Source organism: Paramisgurnus dabryanus, chromosome 1 (genome assembly GCF_030506205.2).
Source record: "Paramisgurnus dabryanus chromosome 1, PD_genome_1.1, whole genome shotgun sequence".
In the NCBI taxonomy this organism is placed as follows: Eukaryota; Metazoa; Chordata; class Actinopteri; order Cypriniformes; family Cobitidae; genus Paramisgurnus; species Paramisgurnus dabryanus.
In genome coordinates, this window is record NC_133337.1 from 47,527,676 (window position 1) to 47,547,510 (window position 19,835).

At 36.6% G+C, this 19,835-nt stretch overlaps 1 protein-coding gene and 1 long non-coding RNA gene across 2 annotated transcripts in view; one reads left to right on the forward strand and one right to left on the reverse strand.

Annotated features, from left to right (window-relative positions):
- Positions 1–19,835, forward strand: part of myo15b (myosin XVB) — a 49,484-nt gene that overhangs the window by 6,209 nt on the left and 23,440 nt on the right. The window contains exons 11-29 of the mRNA XM_073814410.1: positions 255–368; positions 465–523; positions 617–740; positions 885–980; positions 1,558–1,689; positions 3,652–3,777; positions 3,926–4,003; positions 4,253–4,395; positions 4,555–4,600; positions 4,688–4,812; positions 4,963–5,077; positions 7,171–7,346; positions 7,449–7,539; positions 15,458–15,520; positions 15,679–15,736; positions 16,637–16,761; positions 18,532–18,627; positions 18,767–19,002; positions 19,075–19,244. Of these exons, the coding sequence (XP_073670511.1) occupies positions 255–368; positions 465–523; positions 617–740; positions 885–980; positions 1,558–1,689; positions 3,652–3,777; positions 3,926–4,003; positions 4,253–4,395; positions 4,555–4,600; positions 4,688–4,812; positions 4,963–5,077; positions 7,171–7,346; positions 7,449–7,539; positions 15,458–15,520; positions 15,679–15,736; positions 16,637–16,761; positions 18,532–18,627; positions 18,767–19,002; positions 19,075–19,244 (2,173 nt within the window). The remainder of the gene's footprint in view (positions 1–254; positions 369–464; positions 524–616; positions 741–884; positions 981–1,557; positions 1,690–3,651; positions 3,778–3,925; positions 4,004–4,252; positions 4,396–4,554; positions 4,601–4,687; positions 4,813–4,962; positions 5,078–7,170; positions 7,347–7,448; positions 7,540–15,457; positions 15,521–15,678; positions 15,737–16,636; positions 16,762–18,531; positions 18,628–18,766; positions 19,003–19,074; positions 19,245–19,835) is intronic.
- Positions 10,135–12,731, reverse strand: LOC141282385 (uncharacterized). The gene is made up of 4 exons (XR_012336990.1): positions 11,727–12,731; positions 11,444–11,616; positions 10,591–10,763; positions 10,135–10,433 (listed from the first exon to the last, which is right to left on the reverse strand). It is a non-coding gene; the product is annotated as an uncharacterized lncRNA (long non-coding RNA).

A 19,835-nucleotide genomic window follows, 5' to 3' on the forward strand; every position in this document is an offset into this window, starting at 1 on the left:
TACTTTTTAGAAGGGTACCGACCCAGTGACAGCTTTATACCTTTTCTGAGAGTGTAGAAATTTAAGAGAAACATTCAAAATAAACTTGGTTGTGTTTATATTTGCTTTATTAGAAAGTTGAACTGATGCCTGTGTCACAATGGCCCTGAATCAGTTATATAGTCCTATATAACCTTGATCATAAACTAAAACACAACTGCAATTAAAAAATAGCAGCTTTTAAACAATAAAACTTTATTTTTTGACTAAATCAGAGTGAGTCATTTGAGGTGGCCCGTATTTTCAGTGAAGCTGAAGCTCGGAGAGTTGGTAACCTATTGCAGGTGTCGGCTGAGGCATTACAAACGGTCATCACTCACAGAGTGACAGTAAGTATCTAACACACACATAATACAATACATCGATCCCAAATTTTAATATAACAGAGGCATTTGCTAAGAACCGTGATTCATTTGGTTTCACAGGAAACAATATATGACAGGATCTACTGCCCCCTGTCTGTTGAAAGTGCCATTGAATCCAGGTCACTTCCATAATGAATAAAATCCCTTCAATAATGATTTGAGTGATATAAGGGTGTTTTTTAAATACAGACACAATTATATTTCTAATTTAGAGATGCCATTGCCAAGACGCTGTACTCTGTGCTGTTTGACTGGATGCTTGAACGTATCAATGAGTGGTTGATGCCTACAGAAATGGACAGCACTGTTGGAATTGTGGACATATATGGCTTTGAGGTATTAATTTTCTCATTATAACTGCATAAGTGCTATCATTTACCCAAGGCATATTTTCGTGCAATCTACTTATCACCTGCTTTGGTTAAGTATGTGACAAGCCTTTTCTGAAGGCTGTTGGAACTTAATGTACACCTGTTACAGGACCTGAGTGTTAACAGTTTTGAGCAGCTGTGTATAAACTATGCCAACGAGCAGCTGCAACAGTTTGTGAACAAAGCACTGGTGTCACAAGAGCAGGTGAGTGTGTGTCGACAGCATAAAGCCCTCCAGGTTCAAGATTGAATTATTTTTGTTTTCTTAGTAGCCACACACTAATGGGTGTATTGTGAATAAATCATAGGCGCGTGATATTTAAAGGTGCCACAGAATGCATTGAAATAATAAGTTAAATAGTTTTTTTTTTTTTTTTTTGTTAGTTAATAATATTATTATTATTATTATTTATTAATATATATATATATATATATATATTTTTTTAAGAAATATTAATGGAAGATGTATATGTGAAGAGGTGTAAGCAAGTGTACTTGTTTTGGGGTTATAAAATGAGAAAATGACAATAAAACATATTGAAAAAATAAAAATAGTGGCGGGGTGCCATAGTTTGATTAATTAAATGGCAATACAGCCTTTGTCATAATTCAGTTTCAGTGTATGGGAAAAGAGTAGCATTATTTGTAAAGGATTACAGAATTTTCATTTATAAGTAAACCATACCTTTGCTTTTTCCTCTTTCTCTCTGTGTGCCTGTATTGTTTCCTCTGAATATTTTGTTTGTCTTAGCCAGTGTTTTTGATGTTTATGTGTGTGTTAGGAGGAATATAATGCTGAGCAGATCCAGTGGTATCCAGTAACGCTGGAAGCTTCTCGTGGCTGCCTGGATCTCATCTCAGCAAGGCCGTATGGGATCCTACGCATCCTGGATGATCAAACCTGCCTTCCTCAGGTAACAAAACACATGTGCTTTAAAATTTACATGAATAAATGTATAAATTTGATGAAATTAATAATAACAGGAGATGTTTCTGTAATTCATCAATACTCAATACATACTTCTGGAATGCTCAGTGAAGGATTTAGAAGATATGATTAAAGGTCCATTTCTTTCTGTGTTTTTGAAGCTTTGATTGTGTTTACAGTGCGCAATATAACATGTGTTTATGTTTCACGTGTACAAAACGTGGTATTTTTCACACAATTTACTCATCTGTATAACAGAGTTTTCACTGTCCTAAAACAGGCTGATGTCTTCCTTGTTCTATGAAGTCTCTCCTTCAGAAATATGTATCGAGTTCTGATTGTGTAGTTTGTTTAGTGTGTTGTGATTTGATAGCAGCTTAGCTTGCAGTTAGCTTAGCTAGTGACTGACGTATTCCTGTGGGCGGAGTATAGTCAAAAAACTGTTCTAGTGACGTCATTAAAGCAGGAAGTAGAGAGCTGGAGTCCAACCGGCCGTTCCCTGTAGGCTTTGAATCGCGAATTCTGTTAAAGAAAATATATCGCCTGGCAGTGAACTTTGAGCTTTATCATTTTACAGGTATTATTTATGCTATTATAGCAACATTATACACTAACTAGGGTTTGAAAAATGGAATCAAAAAGAACGTGACCTTTAACCTGCATTTTAGATTTATTCCAGCTATTTGGGGTTAGGAAGAACCAATAAATATATTAACAATAATTTTTTGAACATGAACCTGTGTAATTGTCCATGTTTGTGTACAACAGGTTCCAGTTACACAGAACTGAGTTTTATGGTGCAAACAACAAAAGATGTGATGTCCACACACGTGGACACACCAGGTCTAAGGAGGTTAAAGGGAACGTTGAAAAGAGGAAAATTATCCCATGATTTTGATTTACTCACTCTCAAGCCATCCGAGATAAATATGTCCTTTCATCTTTCATTGGAACACAATTTGAGTTATTTTCCTGGCTCTTCCAAACTTTGTAATTGTAGAAAACAGGGTCCACGACTTTCACCCAAATAAAGTTCATCCATCCTTTAAAAAAGTAATCCACAAGGCTCCATTAGGTTAATAAAGGTCTTTTGAGGGTAATGAATGCGATTTTGTACGAAAAATATTCATATTTTAAACTTTATAAACTATAAAAACTAACTTCTTTTCACGGCCAATGCACATTCACTAGAGAGTTTGTGACAAACGTGGAGCCCCATAGGAGATACCAAAAAGCTAGTCACAAATAAGAGGAAGTCTAAACCAAGGATAAAAAATGGTTTCCGTATAAGACAAGAGGATATTGAGTTAACCTGCAGCTAAAAACTAAAGCTAAACTCAACTAAGATAAACTTAAAATGCTTGGTTCTCATGAGAGTCTATTCTCACCGGATCTTACGCATTGTAATCTATAGGGCTGGGTATCGATTCAGATGTTCCAGATCGATTCGATTTCGATTCACAAGCTATCAAATCGATCCGATTCTCGATTAAATTTTCGATTCCGGTTCTCAGGTAGGTTTTTATACTCGATTCTCGATTCAACTTTATGTTTTAAAGTTTTACATATAGATATTTTTCTTACAAAATTGCATCAATTACCATTCGAAGACCTTTATTAACCCCCTGGAGCCATCTGTGAAGGATGGATGCACTTATTTGGGCTTAAAAACTGTGGACCCTGTTTTCAAAACTTGAAAAAGCCAGGACATTTACTAAAATTATTCCATTTGTGTTTTTGTGATCTTGGATGGCGTAAGGGTGAGTTATCATGTGGTAATTTTCAATATTTGTTGAACTATCGCTTTAAAGTCTCTAATGTTAGGTTTAAATATCTTAAAACTGACCCAGTGTTGTATTTAGATGCAAATAAGTCTATTCTACAAATGGATTTATGGGTAGTCTTTCTCTTTTTCAATGCCTCTCACTCCTTCATTTTTCTGTTTTAGGCTACAGACCACACATTCTTGCAGAAATGCCATTATCACCATGGCAACAGCCCTTACTACACCAAGCCCAAAATTCCTCTGCCGGTATTCACAGTATATCACTATGCCGGGGCTGTCACGTATCAGGCAAGAAGCCAAGCATTATCTGAGCATTCAAAAGCTTTTTTATGCATGAGGATTGTTTCAAAAACCCTCCATGTCATTTTTCTGACACGTTAAACTTTTGAGGTTTTTTGATGGTATGCGAATTAATATTTAGTTTTTTTTCCAACAGGTGCACAACTTTCTAAACAAAAATCACGACCAGTTTCGGCCTGAAGTGTTAGAGCTTTTTGCTCACAGTAGGTTACAGGTAAATTCATCTCCATTTTGCTCATGGAAACTTACTTTACGCTGTCCTCGTGATGTTTTTAATGTGTTAGAATTGCCAAGAAACACAATATAGTGTCCAGTATTATATATTCATGAGACTGTCTGCACCCAAACACAAGAAGTGATTAACAATGGATATCATTTATACAAGCGTTAAGTCCCATTAAGATTTAAAGGACCAATGTTTGGTAATTAATACTTGTATTGAGTTTATTTATTTTGTGTGTAGATGGTGTCGGGTCTCTTCCGGAAGGTACAGGAGCATTACATTCAGCAGAAGGAGTTGGGAAGAGCAAGAGGGCGAAGTCAGATGTCAACTGTAGCTTCTCACTTCCAGCAATCACTAACAGAGCTCACCAACCGTTTAGAAAGGTCATCAAATATCACTGTTTAATACTAAAAGTTGTGTTTATTTTATACACAGGATATTTGGTTACTGGTGTTTTTGTCATTTAGTAGTGTAGCGATGTAAATACGTTATATAGAATTATTATAAAATATTATAATGATTTTCCCTATTTTGATCTGCAGGTCTAAAACTACATTTATACGTTGTTTTAAGCCAAACTATGTTAAGGTAACATAACTAGACAAATAAATGTTTTTCACGACTTTAAGCAGATGTCTTGGTGGATCTGAGTTTGGTGTTTTTGTGTTGTTTCAGCTTCCTGGCGTATTTGATATAGATTATGTAACCACACAGCTGAGGCATGGAGGAATACTGGAGACCATTCACGTTAGGAAAAGGGGCTTTCCTATTCGCATTCCCTTTAATCTGTTTATGGAAAGGTACTGTAGCACTGTGGTGTATTAGTGGTGCAAACATCAATTTAGATATTGCTCATATTTTAACCCTCATCCTGCACAATATACACATAAATAAATATTCCAAGCAGTTAGAATTATACAATTTTGTGGAAAATCAATATCTAATTTCAGGTATGGTGTGTTATTAGCCCAAAAACCTGAACACTTGACCTGTAAAGAGCAGGTAGTATCTTTGCTAGAGACCATAGGAGCAGAGGAGGGCCAGTACCAGATGGGACTCACTAAGGTGCAGTAGTATACAGTGGTGTGAAAAAGTGTTGGTCCCCCCTCCAGATTTCTTATGTTTTTACATATTTTTCACAGTTTAATGTTTCAGATCACTAAACAAATTTAAATATTAGTCAAAGATAACACAACTTCCGGTTTTTATTATTAAGAGAAAACAAAATCCAAAACTACATGGCCCTGTGTGAAAAAGTGTTGCCCCCTAAACCTAATCACTGGTTGGGCCACCTTAAAGCAACACCAAAGAGTTTTTTTTTACCTTAAAATAACGTTTCCAAAAAAGTTTTTAGTCGTTCATCCACTGGAAACAGGGTGAACGGCACTTTCACATTTACTTTGCAGCCGTCGGGTCGCGGTCCTGTAGTCCGAGTGGAAACTACAAAAACTTGCTTTACGGCAGTGGAGCGTCCTACAGGCTGTGGATGGAGCATTTTCGGCAGGTATATATAAAAGAAAGAAATCATTACCACAAGCGTTCATGCAGCTTTTCAATTGTCATCATAGCGGAGCCTGCAAAGAAAAGGAAGGGTTTCATTTCGGAGGAGACGCAGAATTATTTACGACAGTGGTAATGGACAATTCCGCTTCCAACCTGTAGTGGGAGCAAAGAGCAAAAACTCTTTAGTGTTGCTTTAAACAGCAACAACTGCAATCAAGCATTTGCGATAACTTGCAATGAGTCTGTTACAGCGTTGTGGAGAAATTTTGGTCCACTTACAGTATCTTTGCAGAATTGTTGTAATTCAGCCACTTTGGAGGGTTTTTGAGCATGAACCGCCTTTTTAAGGTTTAAGGTAGGATTGAGGTCAGGACTTTGACTAGGCCACTCCAAAGTCTTCATTTTGTTTTTCTTCAGCCATTCAGAGGTGGACTTTCTGGTGTGTTTTGGATCATTGTCCTGCTGCAGAACCCAAGTTCGCTTTCGCTTGAGGTCATGAACAGATGGCCGGACATTGTCCTTCAGGATTTTTTGGTAGACAGCAGAATTTGTGTTTCCATTTATCACAGCAAGTCTTCCAGGTCCTGAAGACGTAAAACAGCCCCAGACTATTGCATTACCACCACCACCATATTTTACTGTTGGTGTGAATTTCTTTTTCTGAAATGCAGTGTTACTTTTACGCCAGACGTAATGGAAAACACACCTTCCAAAAATTTCAACTTCTGTCTCGTCAGTCAACAGAGTATTTTCCCAAAAGTTTCCCAAGAGTATTTTCATCAAGATGTTTTCTGGCAAAACTGAGACAAGCCTTTATGTTCTTTTTTCTTCATAGCAGTTTTTGTATTTGAACTCTGCCATGCAGGCCATTTTTGCCCAGTCTCTTTCTTATGCTGAAGTCTTGAACATTAACCTTAACTGAGGCAAGTGAGGCCTGCAGTTCTTTGGATGTTGTTGTGGGGTCTTTTGTGACCTCTTGGATGTGTCGTCGCTGCGCTCTTGGGGTAATTTTGGTCGGCTGGCCTCTCCTGGAAAGGTTCTCCACTGTTCCATGTTTTCGCCATTTGTGGATAATGGTTGTTACTGTGTTCGTTGAAGTCTTAAAGCTTTAGAAACGGCTAACCTTTTCCAGACTGAAAGATCTTAATTACTTTCTCATTTCTTTCTGAATATCTTTGGATCTCGGCATGACGGGTAGCTTTTGAGGATCTTTTGGTCTACTTCACTTTCACAGGCAGGTCCTATTTAAGTGATTTCTTGATTGCAAACAGGTGTGGCAGTAATCAGGCCTGGGTGTGGTTAGAGAAATTGAACTCACATGTAATATACCACAGTTAAGTTGTGTTTTAATAGAGCACACACAGTGTTCGAGCCCCAAGTTCGGAATAAAGAGAGCAGTGAAGGTGGAGATGGGGAGGAGAAAAATCCTAAAGGCTGCCTTATATACGCCCATAATGATAATTGACAGGCCTGAATGTTTAGGCTCCTCTCCTACCTACATTTAGAACTACATTTAAAGTGTGACAAATATGCAATAACATAAAAAATCTGGAGGGGGACAAAGACATTTTTCACAAACCTGTATATAAATTATTAAAACTGTCTCTATGATGATCCAGAAAACCCAACCAACAACCGACTGTCTTGCTATTCAGGTATTTATGAAGGAGATTCTTTACCAGCGGGTGGAGGATAAATGGAGCAGTACACAAACATGGGCGGCAGTCACCATTCAGAGGAACATTCGGGGCTTTATATGCAGACGCAACTTCCGGTTCTTTAAACAGAAAGCTATCGTCATTCAATCCCATATTAGGGGCCACCAGGCCAGGTATGTGCAGAGAATCGAGATGAATTTGAGTGGACATTTGAAAAGGAACTGAAGACAGTATGGTTGTTAATGTGAATAAATGCTGCCCCCTTTCTGTTGCAGGAAGTACTACAAGAAATTGAAGCAGTGTTTTACTCAGTTCTGGGCAACCATGATGATAACAAGAAACACAATTAAGAGACGTCACTGGAGGGTAGGAGCCTTTCTTTCTGTCTTTCTTCATTTACTCATGTACAAATACATATCTATATCAGTTGTTTACTTCTGATGTAATTGTACTAAATACTGTGGACTGTAAAACAATTCTATATAATACAATAAGAGATTTGACATCAAAATGTAAAGTATAACGTTAAAATGCATGTTTTTCATGTAATAACTAGTTATTTATTAGCATTTATATTACTGAGATATTGGCTGTTTATTAATATTTAAAAGCACATATTAATGATTCTGCAAAACCTTATTCTACATCCTAAATCCTACCCAATTCTTACCAATACTTAAACTTAACTACTTTACATAGTATTAATATGCAGTAATTATGACTATATTGAGGCAAAATTAGTTACTAGTTAGTTAATAGTGATAATTGGACCGTAAAAAGTGTGACCAGAATAATTTATGTTCTTTTATATGATTTATTCAAGCCGTTTCAAGCAGTAGCGGCTCGTGACTGCTCTTCTGAGGGGTGCAAATTAAAAATAACTGTTCGGAGTGTCATGTGTGTTGCTCGTGTTTTTAAAATATGTGTTCTGCACATCGAGGAACCTGTGTGGATCACGTGTTTTGACAAAATAAGTGCCTGCTGCAAACGTTTCAAAACCGTTAATTATAAAAGAGATTAATTATTTCTCTTTTATCATAAACCCTTAGATGCGTCTGCAGCAGGTACTTATTTTGACAAAACACGTGATACACACAGGTTCACTCGACGCGCAGAACACATATTTTGAAATTATGAACCACACACGACGTGCTACATACATGTTGTGACAAGCTTTTCATTGTGCGCCCACGAAAAAAGAAGTCACCGGCTGCCACTGGTTTCAAGCATATTTTTGTATCATTTATTAAATAGGATTTAGAAAGTAATGAGTAATTAAATAATTTTTGGAGGGAGTAATTTGTACAGGAATCTGATTACATAATAAAAAATGCAATTAGTAACTAGTAATGAATTACTTTTTTTTGAGTAACTTAGCAACTAAGGGCACTTTCTAATGATGCATGATGCAGTAAACTCCAGATCTACTTCTGCCATCTTATAATTAATTATTATATTAATCATACATATTATAAATGAAAGTAATCATAATTGATATACAATAAAATGAAAATATTCAGACATCTAAAACTTGGTTTAAAATATTCTATAGAAATTTCATTTAGTGGCATCTCAACACAAATAATGCCAGACCTTTCTCTGATCTAATATCACTTTTCTGAGACCTCTTTAAAATGACTAAACCAATGGGTGCCAAAGCTATTTTAAAGGAACAGTATGTAGGATTGTGGCCAAAACTAGTATTGCAATCACACAACTGATGGCCAGTATACAAAATGACAACATAAACATCAGTTGAGGGCTGCAACTCAACTTTTTAAGTGACAATATCCTGGCCAGACCACTGTTGTCAGTGATATAAGTATTTGAAATGAAAATGATTTCTTAATGACTAGTGACATATCAGGGCCATTTTATGATCAATTGATATACATACTGTTCCTTTAAGGATGTGTATGAAGTTAAATTGACATAGGTGTCCTAGCAGTATAGAGACAGAGTGCAACGCGTCATAACCTGAAAACCATGCCCACCGGGGGGGAAAACAATCCATCCGTCTCCATTGACTTTGTATTGCGAGAGGCTGCCTCCTTGGCATTTTTGGCTTATAACAAAAACAGAATAATGCCCAAAAGCTGCTGTGTGAGAGGGTGTACAGCTAACAAGCCAAAAAAACCCAGAAATTAGTTTTTATAAACTGCGCCCACTAGAGGGAAACGTACACTGTAAAAAATTTCCCTGTAAAATAACAGTAAAGAGCTGGCAGCAGAGACGCCAGCAGTATACTGTTATTTTTACGGTATTTATACGTAAAATGACTTTACGGTAGTAGTCTGTAAACCAGAAAAACTGTATTGTTCTGTATTTATATAATTTACAGTAAAGAGCTGGCAGCAGAGACGCCAGCAGTATACCGTTATTTTTACAGTATTCATATGTAAAATTAATTTACGGTAGTAGTCTGTAAACCAGAAATACAGAATACTTCTGTAGTCACACTGTTAAATGATTTTTACTGTCTAATACAGTAAAAAATAAATGCATTTTTCTGTGATTTATTTAGAAACTAAAATAATATTGTTTAGGTTTAAAGTAACAACCTAAACAATATTATTGTAATTTCCAAATAATCACAGAAATATGCAGCAGTTTTTAAATAACATAAATTTAGTCTCTAAAAATTCTTCATTGATATTTAAAATATCAGTCTCCCATGAACTTGCCCAATGAATTCCCAGGGCTAAAGACAACTGCTTAAGATATGCATTATTGTGAATATTATGCAAAATAAGCAACAAAAACTTCCAAATCAAACACCTTTATTTCAAAGAGAAATGTCAATGTCAACATGAATACAAAAAAAGGAAAGAAAATAAATCCTGTTGGACAATGCTGGAAAAGCTTTCTAGTAGTAAACAGAAACAGTAGTTTCTTGCTTTAGACTATGGCAATAAACGTACGTTCTTAAATTGCTCGTCAGAGACTGCCCCTAATCCTAACCAAATGTGAAGGGCATGACCTATAGTTTACTTTTTGAAAACATACCTAAGGCCATTTTGAAACTATTATAGTACAGTAGAACATTTTGTCAGGATGTATCAATAATAAGCATAAAAAACATTTAGGATGAAACCGTATAGGCACATGTGCCACTGCAAGCTAGACTTGCAGGTTACCTCTTAAAATTGTCCTGTGAGGTAGGTTTGTGTTTTTACATCTTAGTTCTTGTGGATCCAGAAGAGACGATCATCACTTTAGTAGCCGCTGTTCCTCTCTGCAGCATTATTCCAGTGCTGCCACTGTCAAAGAACAAAAAACAATCATACTCATAAATAAACTAAACAATCACGAATGTAAAGTATAAACTCCAAGCGAATGCTTATAAAGTTAAAAATACCAGTATAATTGTGGCAATGCCAGACTGTCAAAAAAATGAGAGAAAGATTATATACTCACCGATCTATATGAAGTTCCATTAAAAAGTCAAGGAGATTCTTCAGTAGCATGGCCACGTGTGTATTTAACTGCAGAAGACGACTTCTGGACGATCACACCTTTCTTCTTAGAGACAATCTTGTCTGATGATTTTGGCATTTGTTCCTCTCTCTTGATTTATATCAATGAAGTGCCTAAATCAAAAGCAATTAATTGTTTCTTTGTCTTTCGTCATTGCACAAATTGAGTGGATTTAAAGGAATAGTCTACCCTTTTGCCATATTAAACTATGTTATTACCTCAACCTAGACAAATTAATACATACCTATCTTTTTTCAATGCGTGCACTGTACAACATGTTGTGAATGTGTTAGCATTTAGCCTAGCCCCATTCATTCCTATGGTACCAAACAGGGAAGCCACCAAACACTTCTGTGTTTTCCTTATTTAAAGACTGTAAAATGAGGAGTTATACCAGTAAGTATGGTGCCACAAAATAAAACTTTTTTTTTGGTACCATAGGAATGAATGGGGCTAGGCTAAATGCTAACACATTCACAACACGCTGTACAGTGCACGCATTGAAAAAAGATAGGTATGTATTAATTCGTCTAGGTTGAGGTAATAACATAGTTTAATATGGCAAAAGGGTAGACTATTACTTTAATGACATCAAATGAAATTATAAAAAAGTCTATACCCTGTGTGTGTGTGTGTGTGTGTGTGCGTGCGTGCGTGCGTGCGTGCGTGCGTGTGTGTGTAGGTGTTGAGGCTTGAAATGTACATTACTAATTCCATTTTATGCATAAAATACAAACACATTAATTTAATTGTATATATCTATATAATGATGGCAGGGATTGAAGGGGTTTACCTCTGAATGAATTCCAGAGGGCAGGCTTGTCTCATCTTGATACTGAAGGCTGAAAATGTAGTAGGTTGCAAACATAGCAGCAAGTCCAATTGCAAATGTTGGTGTGATGCCCTCAGAGCCCTTAAAGGTGGTCATCCAACCCTTAATTGTGACTTGCCTTGTTGCACTTGAAACTTAACAACATGGTAATACTTGTTACCTTGTGTAAACATTTGTAAACTCAAGATGAATGGATAAAATATACAATGTGTCTATCAATGATTCTAAATTAAATGTATATTACCAGGTATCAGGCGAGGACTTGCAGGAAGACTGAGAATTGTCTCAACGTCAGCTGCAGTGGCAGACACCTGAAGGGAACAAATACATTATCCTTACCATAATAAGATTTTTAAGAAGAAAATTTATAAAAATGACAATAATTAGTAAACACTAGGTGGAATGTAACCAAGAGGTGAACGAGGTACCTACAATCAAACTTCTAAATAGATTTGACATTCAAAATTTAAAGGGTAACAATTCATCTTTTTAACTCCATGTTGTCACACGTAGCTTACATGCAGCTTCCTTTGAGCCAAAAAAAATATTTACACCTCTCTTTTTACATATGTAGTAGTACTCCCACAAACTAGTAAACACATTGCATTCACAAAGAGTCCAGAAAGACAATATTTTCACACCAATTTGGCGTTTAAAAAGAAAAATGCAAAGCCTTGACTATTCAACTTTAACCAAACTACAATTAGCTTTATCTTCTTGTTAACTGTTTGTAAAACACTTTTCATTAAAAGTCGACACAAACAAAATAAAACTCACCAAAACCATCTTGGATAGTCGATGTTCAAATAATCCTATGGTTTGGTTAAAGTAAATTTTTTAATAAGTGTTGTTTCTCAAATTCAGAAGTAGCCTACGGCTAACTTTACCAAAGTTAAACAAAATACCACTCAAAAGTAATATTGTTTTGGCTATTCAAATCTAAGCCTCACTGTTCAATGACATGTTTAAATCCAAGAGAAGCGTCTATCAGTTGATATCAAGCATTTTTGGCAATATGAATAAGATTTGAATTACCATTTCATTTGTAGATGCAAGACCCGATGAATTTGATGAAGAACACTTGAGAATGTGCAGCACGTCATCTAAATTGTACGTCCTCTTCTGGAAAATCTCCAATCCAAATAATGGTTCCCGAAATTCCATCCAGGGGTTAATGACAAATTACTTCTGTATTTTTTTAAAGAAAATTGACCAAAAGCAAAAGGCTAGCCTCAATTTATAAAACTAATATTGCTTCCGTGCTCCAAATTCCCCAGTCAACATGCATTTTCGAGAAAATACTGTATTGTCCTGTAATTTAAAACATCAACTTACTGTTGAGGGCCTCTGTCTTGTTGCTCCGATTTAAGCAGCCCACAATGCATTGCTAACTACAGTACTAAACTGTTTAACATGAAAACAGTATTTTAGTGTTGAAAATTGGCTGTAAATTTACGGCAATTGCTTACAGTGTAGTCGGCGATCCACTTTTTTTCCTTAAAGGCTGGGTTTTACGGCTCAACAGCGTATAAAAACTTATTTTTTTTTAGCTTTTTAGCTGGACACAGGGTCACACAGCAGCTTTTAGGCATTATTCTGTTTTTGTTTTAAGCCAGAAATGACAAGGAGGGGGCCTCAAAACAAAGTCAGTGGAGACGGTTGAATTGTTTTCCCCCAGGTGGGCGTGGTTTTCAAATTAGGATAACTGCGCTTGTCTCTATAACCGGATAATTATGTTAATGAACTTCTACCAAAGACCTTTTAGGAAAGTTGCGCCACTAGGCGGCCATGTTTGCAACATATCAGGGCAAGGCTAAAGTCCTATCTGCTTGAATGGAAAAAGGCAGATATCTCTGAAATAATGTTCTAAAATTACAATTACACAACAATTATTTCTGACCTAAAAATTTAAGCTGACATTAACTGTACCATAAACTTTGTACCTTAAACGCAAATTGCACTAAAAACACATTTATTTCAAGTTGTTTCAGTAACTTCAGGTTAGCAAGCAACTCATGCCACTCTGTATGGAGCCTCTTGCACAAATAATTGTCAATTTTTATTGATTGGTGATTGGTTCTTTTCAACATTCAACATTTCAGCATATTCAGCATTGCCTTTCACCCCATTAATAATAATAGCAGTGCTCAATCTTGTTATATTCTATCTATTTATTTCTCAATAGTAATTCAGGATTACTATTACTTTTGACCCATTTTGCTCTGAATTAATTTGTGAGATGGTGGAATTCAATTTATGGCTCCTAAAATGACTCTTAGTTTCCTATTACACATCAAGAACCTCGGTAAAAATCAATGTAAGCAAGGAAGTCAGTTTTTAGTGTTATAAACAAATAAAATCTGTGTCATAGGCAATATAAGTTTGTATAAATGTAACCTGTCATAGTTGGGTGAGGTGAGCTCCACCCTCTTACAGTACCTGCCCTTTCATCTTTGATCCTCTCTCTCTCTCTCTCTCTCTCTCTCTCTCTCTCTCTCTCTCTCTCTCTCTCTCTCTCTCTCTCTCTCTCTCTCTCTCTCTCTCTCTCTCTCTCTCTCTCTCTCTCTCTCTCTCTCTCTCTCTTGATATTGCAAAGACCCACCTAGTCCTGGCACTTCTCCTGTTTGGATTTTTACCTCACTGTCATTTATGTGAGAGTTTGTTTATATCTGTCATTTCTATGGGGCTACATTTGGGTTAATATCATTCTACTGTAGGTAGGTTGTGTTAATATTTCTCTATATTATACATAACAGACAGATTAATGATACTGAGTTTTCATAGGCAGGACATGACATTTATGGCATTGTATATCTGATGTGATCTTACGTTTGCTTACACTACAGTTTAAAAGTTCTTGAGTGAAATGTTTCTCTTTACATACATTTTAATTTGAAGGCATATGCTTAAATATCTGAAATTATTTTTGTAGACAAAAATATAATTGTGTAAACATATCAGTTTTTTTCATTACAAAACTAAAATATAAGTGTGGTTGAAATTAATGACTTTGTCTAAATAATGAAGAAAACCAGCCAAAAAGAGTAGAAAGGACCTCATTCAATATTGTTTAAAAAATTTTGTTCACCGGTCAGTACCGATCAAAGGTTTGAATACAACTTTATTTTTAGTTACTATTTTCCATCTCATAATGAAAGTAAACTATGAACTAACACAGAGAGAACTAGGGGAACGTATGGACCTTCGTCTGTGTATTTTATTGAGATTGTGTATAAAGAATATTTATTTATTAACTAATGACAAGCATTTAGTTCTTCAATCAAAATATGTTTTAGTTTACACATTTATTTTTAAATTATCCAGTAAGTTACATAACCAGCTACTTTTGTTTCTTTGGCTTGTTTCCTTGTTACCAGCCATTGTTTATGCAGTTTGGACTATGTCCTCCTTAGCTGTCAAATACTTGTATTGTATTCAATGACTGGTTTGAGATGTGACCCTGGAGTTCAAACACATTCAGTGGGTTGACGAGCTTTGTATGGTCCTATTTTTGTTTGTTTAGAAAAGCTTTAATGTTGAACAGACAGTAAAATCTATAAAATATGTATTTCCGTTCACTGATGTTAAAATAAGCGTAAGGCATCATTTATGCCTCATTGATCCACAAGACAAAAGTGATTAATATAGTTAAATGCAATGCAATAATAAATCTGAATGATAAGATAAAAGGTGGGTTTGGCGATTCAATGTTTGGGGAGGAGCGAGCCAAGGGAGGGGTTTCTGGGATATAAAGGACGCCCAGCAACTAAGAATAGTTCTGTTTACTTTCATGCGATGCTGTGGACAGGTAATAGAATGAACGAGGGATAGTCTTACAACAAAAATGTACCATTGTTTAGTCACGAGAGGATGAAACAAATATGTGAATAGAGGGTACTGTTAAAAATATTGTGAAATATATATATTTTTTAACGTTTTAATGCATTAGATTGTGTGTGTAATTTTTTTTATCAGGAACATACGGATAGAACGAGTGTCAAACAAGAAGAAAAACCTACATCTGCCTCTTCAGGGATGGTGAGACGTCTTGAGGCTGTTTCTTGCTTTTGTTTTTAATTCTCTCCATTGGTTATGTTTGACATATTACTTATAAAAATACAATATTGTCCGCCTCAGTATGCAAGTATGACTTGTGATAGTTCTTAAAATTCATTTTGGAATTATGTTTTCTGAAGGATGTGGGAATTTTGGAGATCCCAGCTGATCTGTCAGCCAGACTACACAGTGCAACAGGTGAGAGATGTCTTTCTATCTATATATCTATCGATCTGTAACGATTCTGCAACTATAATAATTAAAATGCATTGCTTTAAGGACTATAAGATATTACAAGAGTGACCTTAAAGGGACAGTCCACTTTTTTTTTTGAAAATATGCTAATTTTTCAGCTCCCCAGTAGTTTTTTTTACCGTTTTGGAATCCATTCAGCTGATCTCCGGGTCTGACGCTTGCCCTTTTAGCATAGCTTAGCATAATCCATTGAATGTGATTAGACCATTAGCATCGCGCTTAAAAAGAACCAAAGAGTTTCGATATTTTCCTATTTAAAACTTGACTCTAAAAAAAGCAAAAGTTGTGTTTTTTGGAGGATATGGCTAGCAACTATACTCTCATATTTTATGCACTGCCCGAAAATAGTCCCCTTGGTTACTTTCAACAGCAGGGGACTATTTTCGGGCAGTGCGTAATATCACTACGCCTGCTGTCGCCATGTTACATCAGCAAAGTCGTTAATTATTACGCCAGTTTGAGAGTATAGTTCCTAGCCATATTTGCTTAGAAAATCTCAACTTTTATTTTTCCGTCGGTCTTAGCACACGATGTAACTACAGAAGAGTCAAGTTTTAAAAAGGAAAAATATTGAAACTCTTTGGTTATTTTTTAGCACGATGCTAATGGTTTAATCAGATTCAATGGATTGTGCTAAGTGATGCTAAAAGTGCTAGCGCCAGACCCAGAGATCAGCTGAATGGATTCCAAAACAGTAAGAATCAAATGTTTAACTCTAGGGGAGCTGGAAAATGAGCATATTTTCAAAAAAAAGTGGAGTGTCCCTTTAAGTACATGGATAAAAACATCAGGCTATGTGATGCTTGCTTGTTTAACTACATTTCCCATAATAATCCCTTGCAGGACGACCTCAAGGATCAGGGGTAACAGAAGTAGCTCCGCCTCAGGTCAAATCAGAACACAGCCTCTCACTTCTCCGAGACATTGACAACCATCCTTTCTCTAAATATGCCAACACAGTCCTGAAGGTATGATGTCAACATCTAGTTTCATCTACGTGTAATGTAAGCTTTTAAAACATTCAAACTAGTTTTGTGACGATTTAATGAATTTATTTATATTTTTATTTGTTTTCGTTACTGCAATGAATTAAACAAGACTTTTTTTTCGTGGGCGCTCGATGCGAAGTTCATTACAACATGTATGTAGCCCGTCGTGTGTGGTTCCTTATTTTAAAATATGTAATATATTCTGTGCGTCGAGTGTGTGTATGTGAATCCCGTGTCTTGTCAAAATAAGTGCCTGCTGCAGATGCGTCTATCGCAGGGGTCTTCAACGTTTTTTGGGTCGGGGACCCCTTAGATGAGAGAGGCATGGAGCAGGGACCCCCTAATACTAAATGTGTAAAACAGAGATATTTAAGTAAGCAGTAAGGTACGAGAGTCTGCCTTTTCATATTAGGCACAACGCAAAGTGGAGTAAAGTACAACTGATGACCAATCAGAATCAAGGACTGGAACTGTTTTATAAATAGAAACAAACCACACAGCCATACTATATTAAAATGCATAATTTTTTTGTTAAAGTAGATTTAGTTTTTATATTAATATAATAATAATAATAATAATAATAATATAATTTTATTTTAAGGTATTTGCAGTGTAATATATTTTCATTTTACTGTGAATTGGACAAGGGCTTTCCGTTTATAAAGAATACTGATCATGGTGAGTGGCACAAAGACTATTTGTCTATTCTGGTGGGGATAGAGGTTGTGCTACTTTATAATTCTGAGGTCTGTTGCCTTTCTCGTGTATAATCATTGTCACGAGTTTAAGTAACGCAGGTTTATTTTCTGTATAGCTTCATATCAGACTCAGGAGAACAACATGCAACGAGTCCGAGCGCATCTCTTTGGGGAAACTTTTTGAGAGGCGGATTTCAACCTGACTATGAATCTTGCACAAAGCATCATCACGGCGCGCGTTTCATTAATTTTTTAATGCGAGCGATAGTTTGTAACAGTTTAAAATGCTGACGCGGTGTGGTGTCATTTGCCTGGTAAATTAGCGCTTTAAATCTGAACCGCGTGAAACAGCCGTCCAAGTTCAGAAATATAGATGAGACAACATGTCACACTGATTCTAAAATGACATTCTGAAAGAAAGACACACATAAGATTTACCTGTTTTATGATGACTTCTCTGTCGCTACTGCTGCCTCCTGAGTGGACATTTATAATCTTTAGATATTTTATTTTGATCTAAACTGAACGCGCGCCTTCAAACCTATGCGGCCACGCACGTGCACAACTTAAAGGGGACATGTAACGTTTTGTACATATATTTTACGTTTTAACCAAAAAATAGCTTGTTGAACATCATTTGGCGGACCCCCTGCAGTTCCGTCACGGACCCCCGGTTGAAGACCCATGGTCTATCGGGTTTATGATAAAAGAGACACTCGCGTTTGCCAGATACTCAACTAATCTCATGCGTAATCAGAGTTTACTGTTAAGGGAGTGTCTTGCGTGTGTGAACTTGACACACACGTGTATTTTGTGAACGTGAGCGTCTCTTTTATCATAAACGGTTTTGAAGCGTGTGCAGCAGGCACTTATTTTGACAAAACACGTGATGCACATGGTTTACATGACGCAACAAACACATATTTTGAAAACACAAGCAAAACACGTGACACTCCGGACACATATTTTGAATTTGCGCCCCACGGATGAGCACTCACGAGCTGCCACTGAAATTTTTATATGTCATAGTTAACGATCTTCTGTCTTGCAGGATGGATGGTGCCAACCTCAGAGATACCCGCTTCAGAGACCTTTGACCTCTCTGGATCCTGAGGATGCCCGAACTGCTTTAGAAATTTATAAACTGGTCAGTGGGATGCCTAAAAAACATTAACATACTTGGTTTAAACATTTTAATGCTTTATATTACTTTGGAAAGAAACTGGGTACAGAATGTATTGAAAAATAATATAGATGTAATAGCTAATGTTAACTTCTTTCTTTAGATTCTGCGTTTCACAGGGGACTCAGATCTGACTGGATGGCAAGAGCAGATGCTTGGAAACTATATTGTGGAAAAGTGCCAGAATCAGCCAAACATCAGAGACGAGGTTCTTGCCCAACTGGTGTACCAAACCTGGGACGGTGAGAGAGAGGAGAGCGCCCAGCGAGGCTGGTTACTTCTGGCTTGCTGTCTGAGTACCTTCACACCGTCTCCTTCCCTGGAGAAACCTCTGATCAAGTACGTGAGACCTGATGCATGAATGCGCCGTGAATTAAAGGATTCAGACGTGAACTGTTTTGTGTTTTTTAGATATGTGTCAGATCAGGGTCCAGGAGAGTACCGATCTTTGTGCCAGCACAAGCTTCTCACCTCCCTCCAGCTTCCTTCCCCTGCCTGTAGGCGGCAGCCTCCAACACAGCTCGAGTGGACAGCCAATCAGAGAAAAGGAAAGATGGTAGTGGAGGTCAACACTTTCAATGGTAAGTATGACAGATGTCTTGAGACAACATTCTGTGTTTAATCACTTGATTTAAGTGTTATATAGGTGGCATATGTTTGACCAGGATACAGTGTAAACATAAATTTATAGCAGACACACATGCCCATTAAAAGTGCGTAGTATAACTTTTGGAAGGATCTCTTGACAGAAATGCAATATGATAAACAAACCTATATTATAAGTAGTGTATAAAAACCTTACAAAATGAACTACATTGTTTTTATTACCTTAGAATGGGCCGTTTTTATCTACATACACCGCACACGGAAGTCGCCATTTTGTGCTGCCATGTTTGTACAATAGCCTTGAATGGACAAACTGCTCTATAGAGCGCATTTTGTCACTACGTTCTCTCAGACAATGATGTGTTTGTCCTGTGGCGGCTATTGTAGCTTCTCTATGCATTTCAAAAGCGAGTTGAGCTGTAAACTGAGCTGTTGGTTGCAAATCACAATATCACTGCTAGATGCCACTAAAAATCTGCACAGTGGATCTTTAAATGGGACGTATCATAAACAGCTGACTTTTTTCATGTTTAAGTGCTACAATTGGGTCCCCAATGATTGTATCA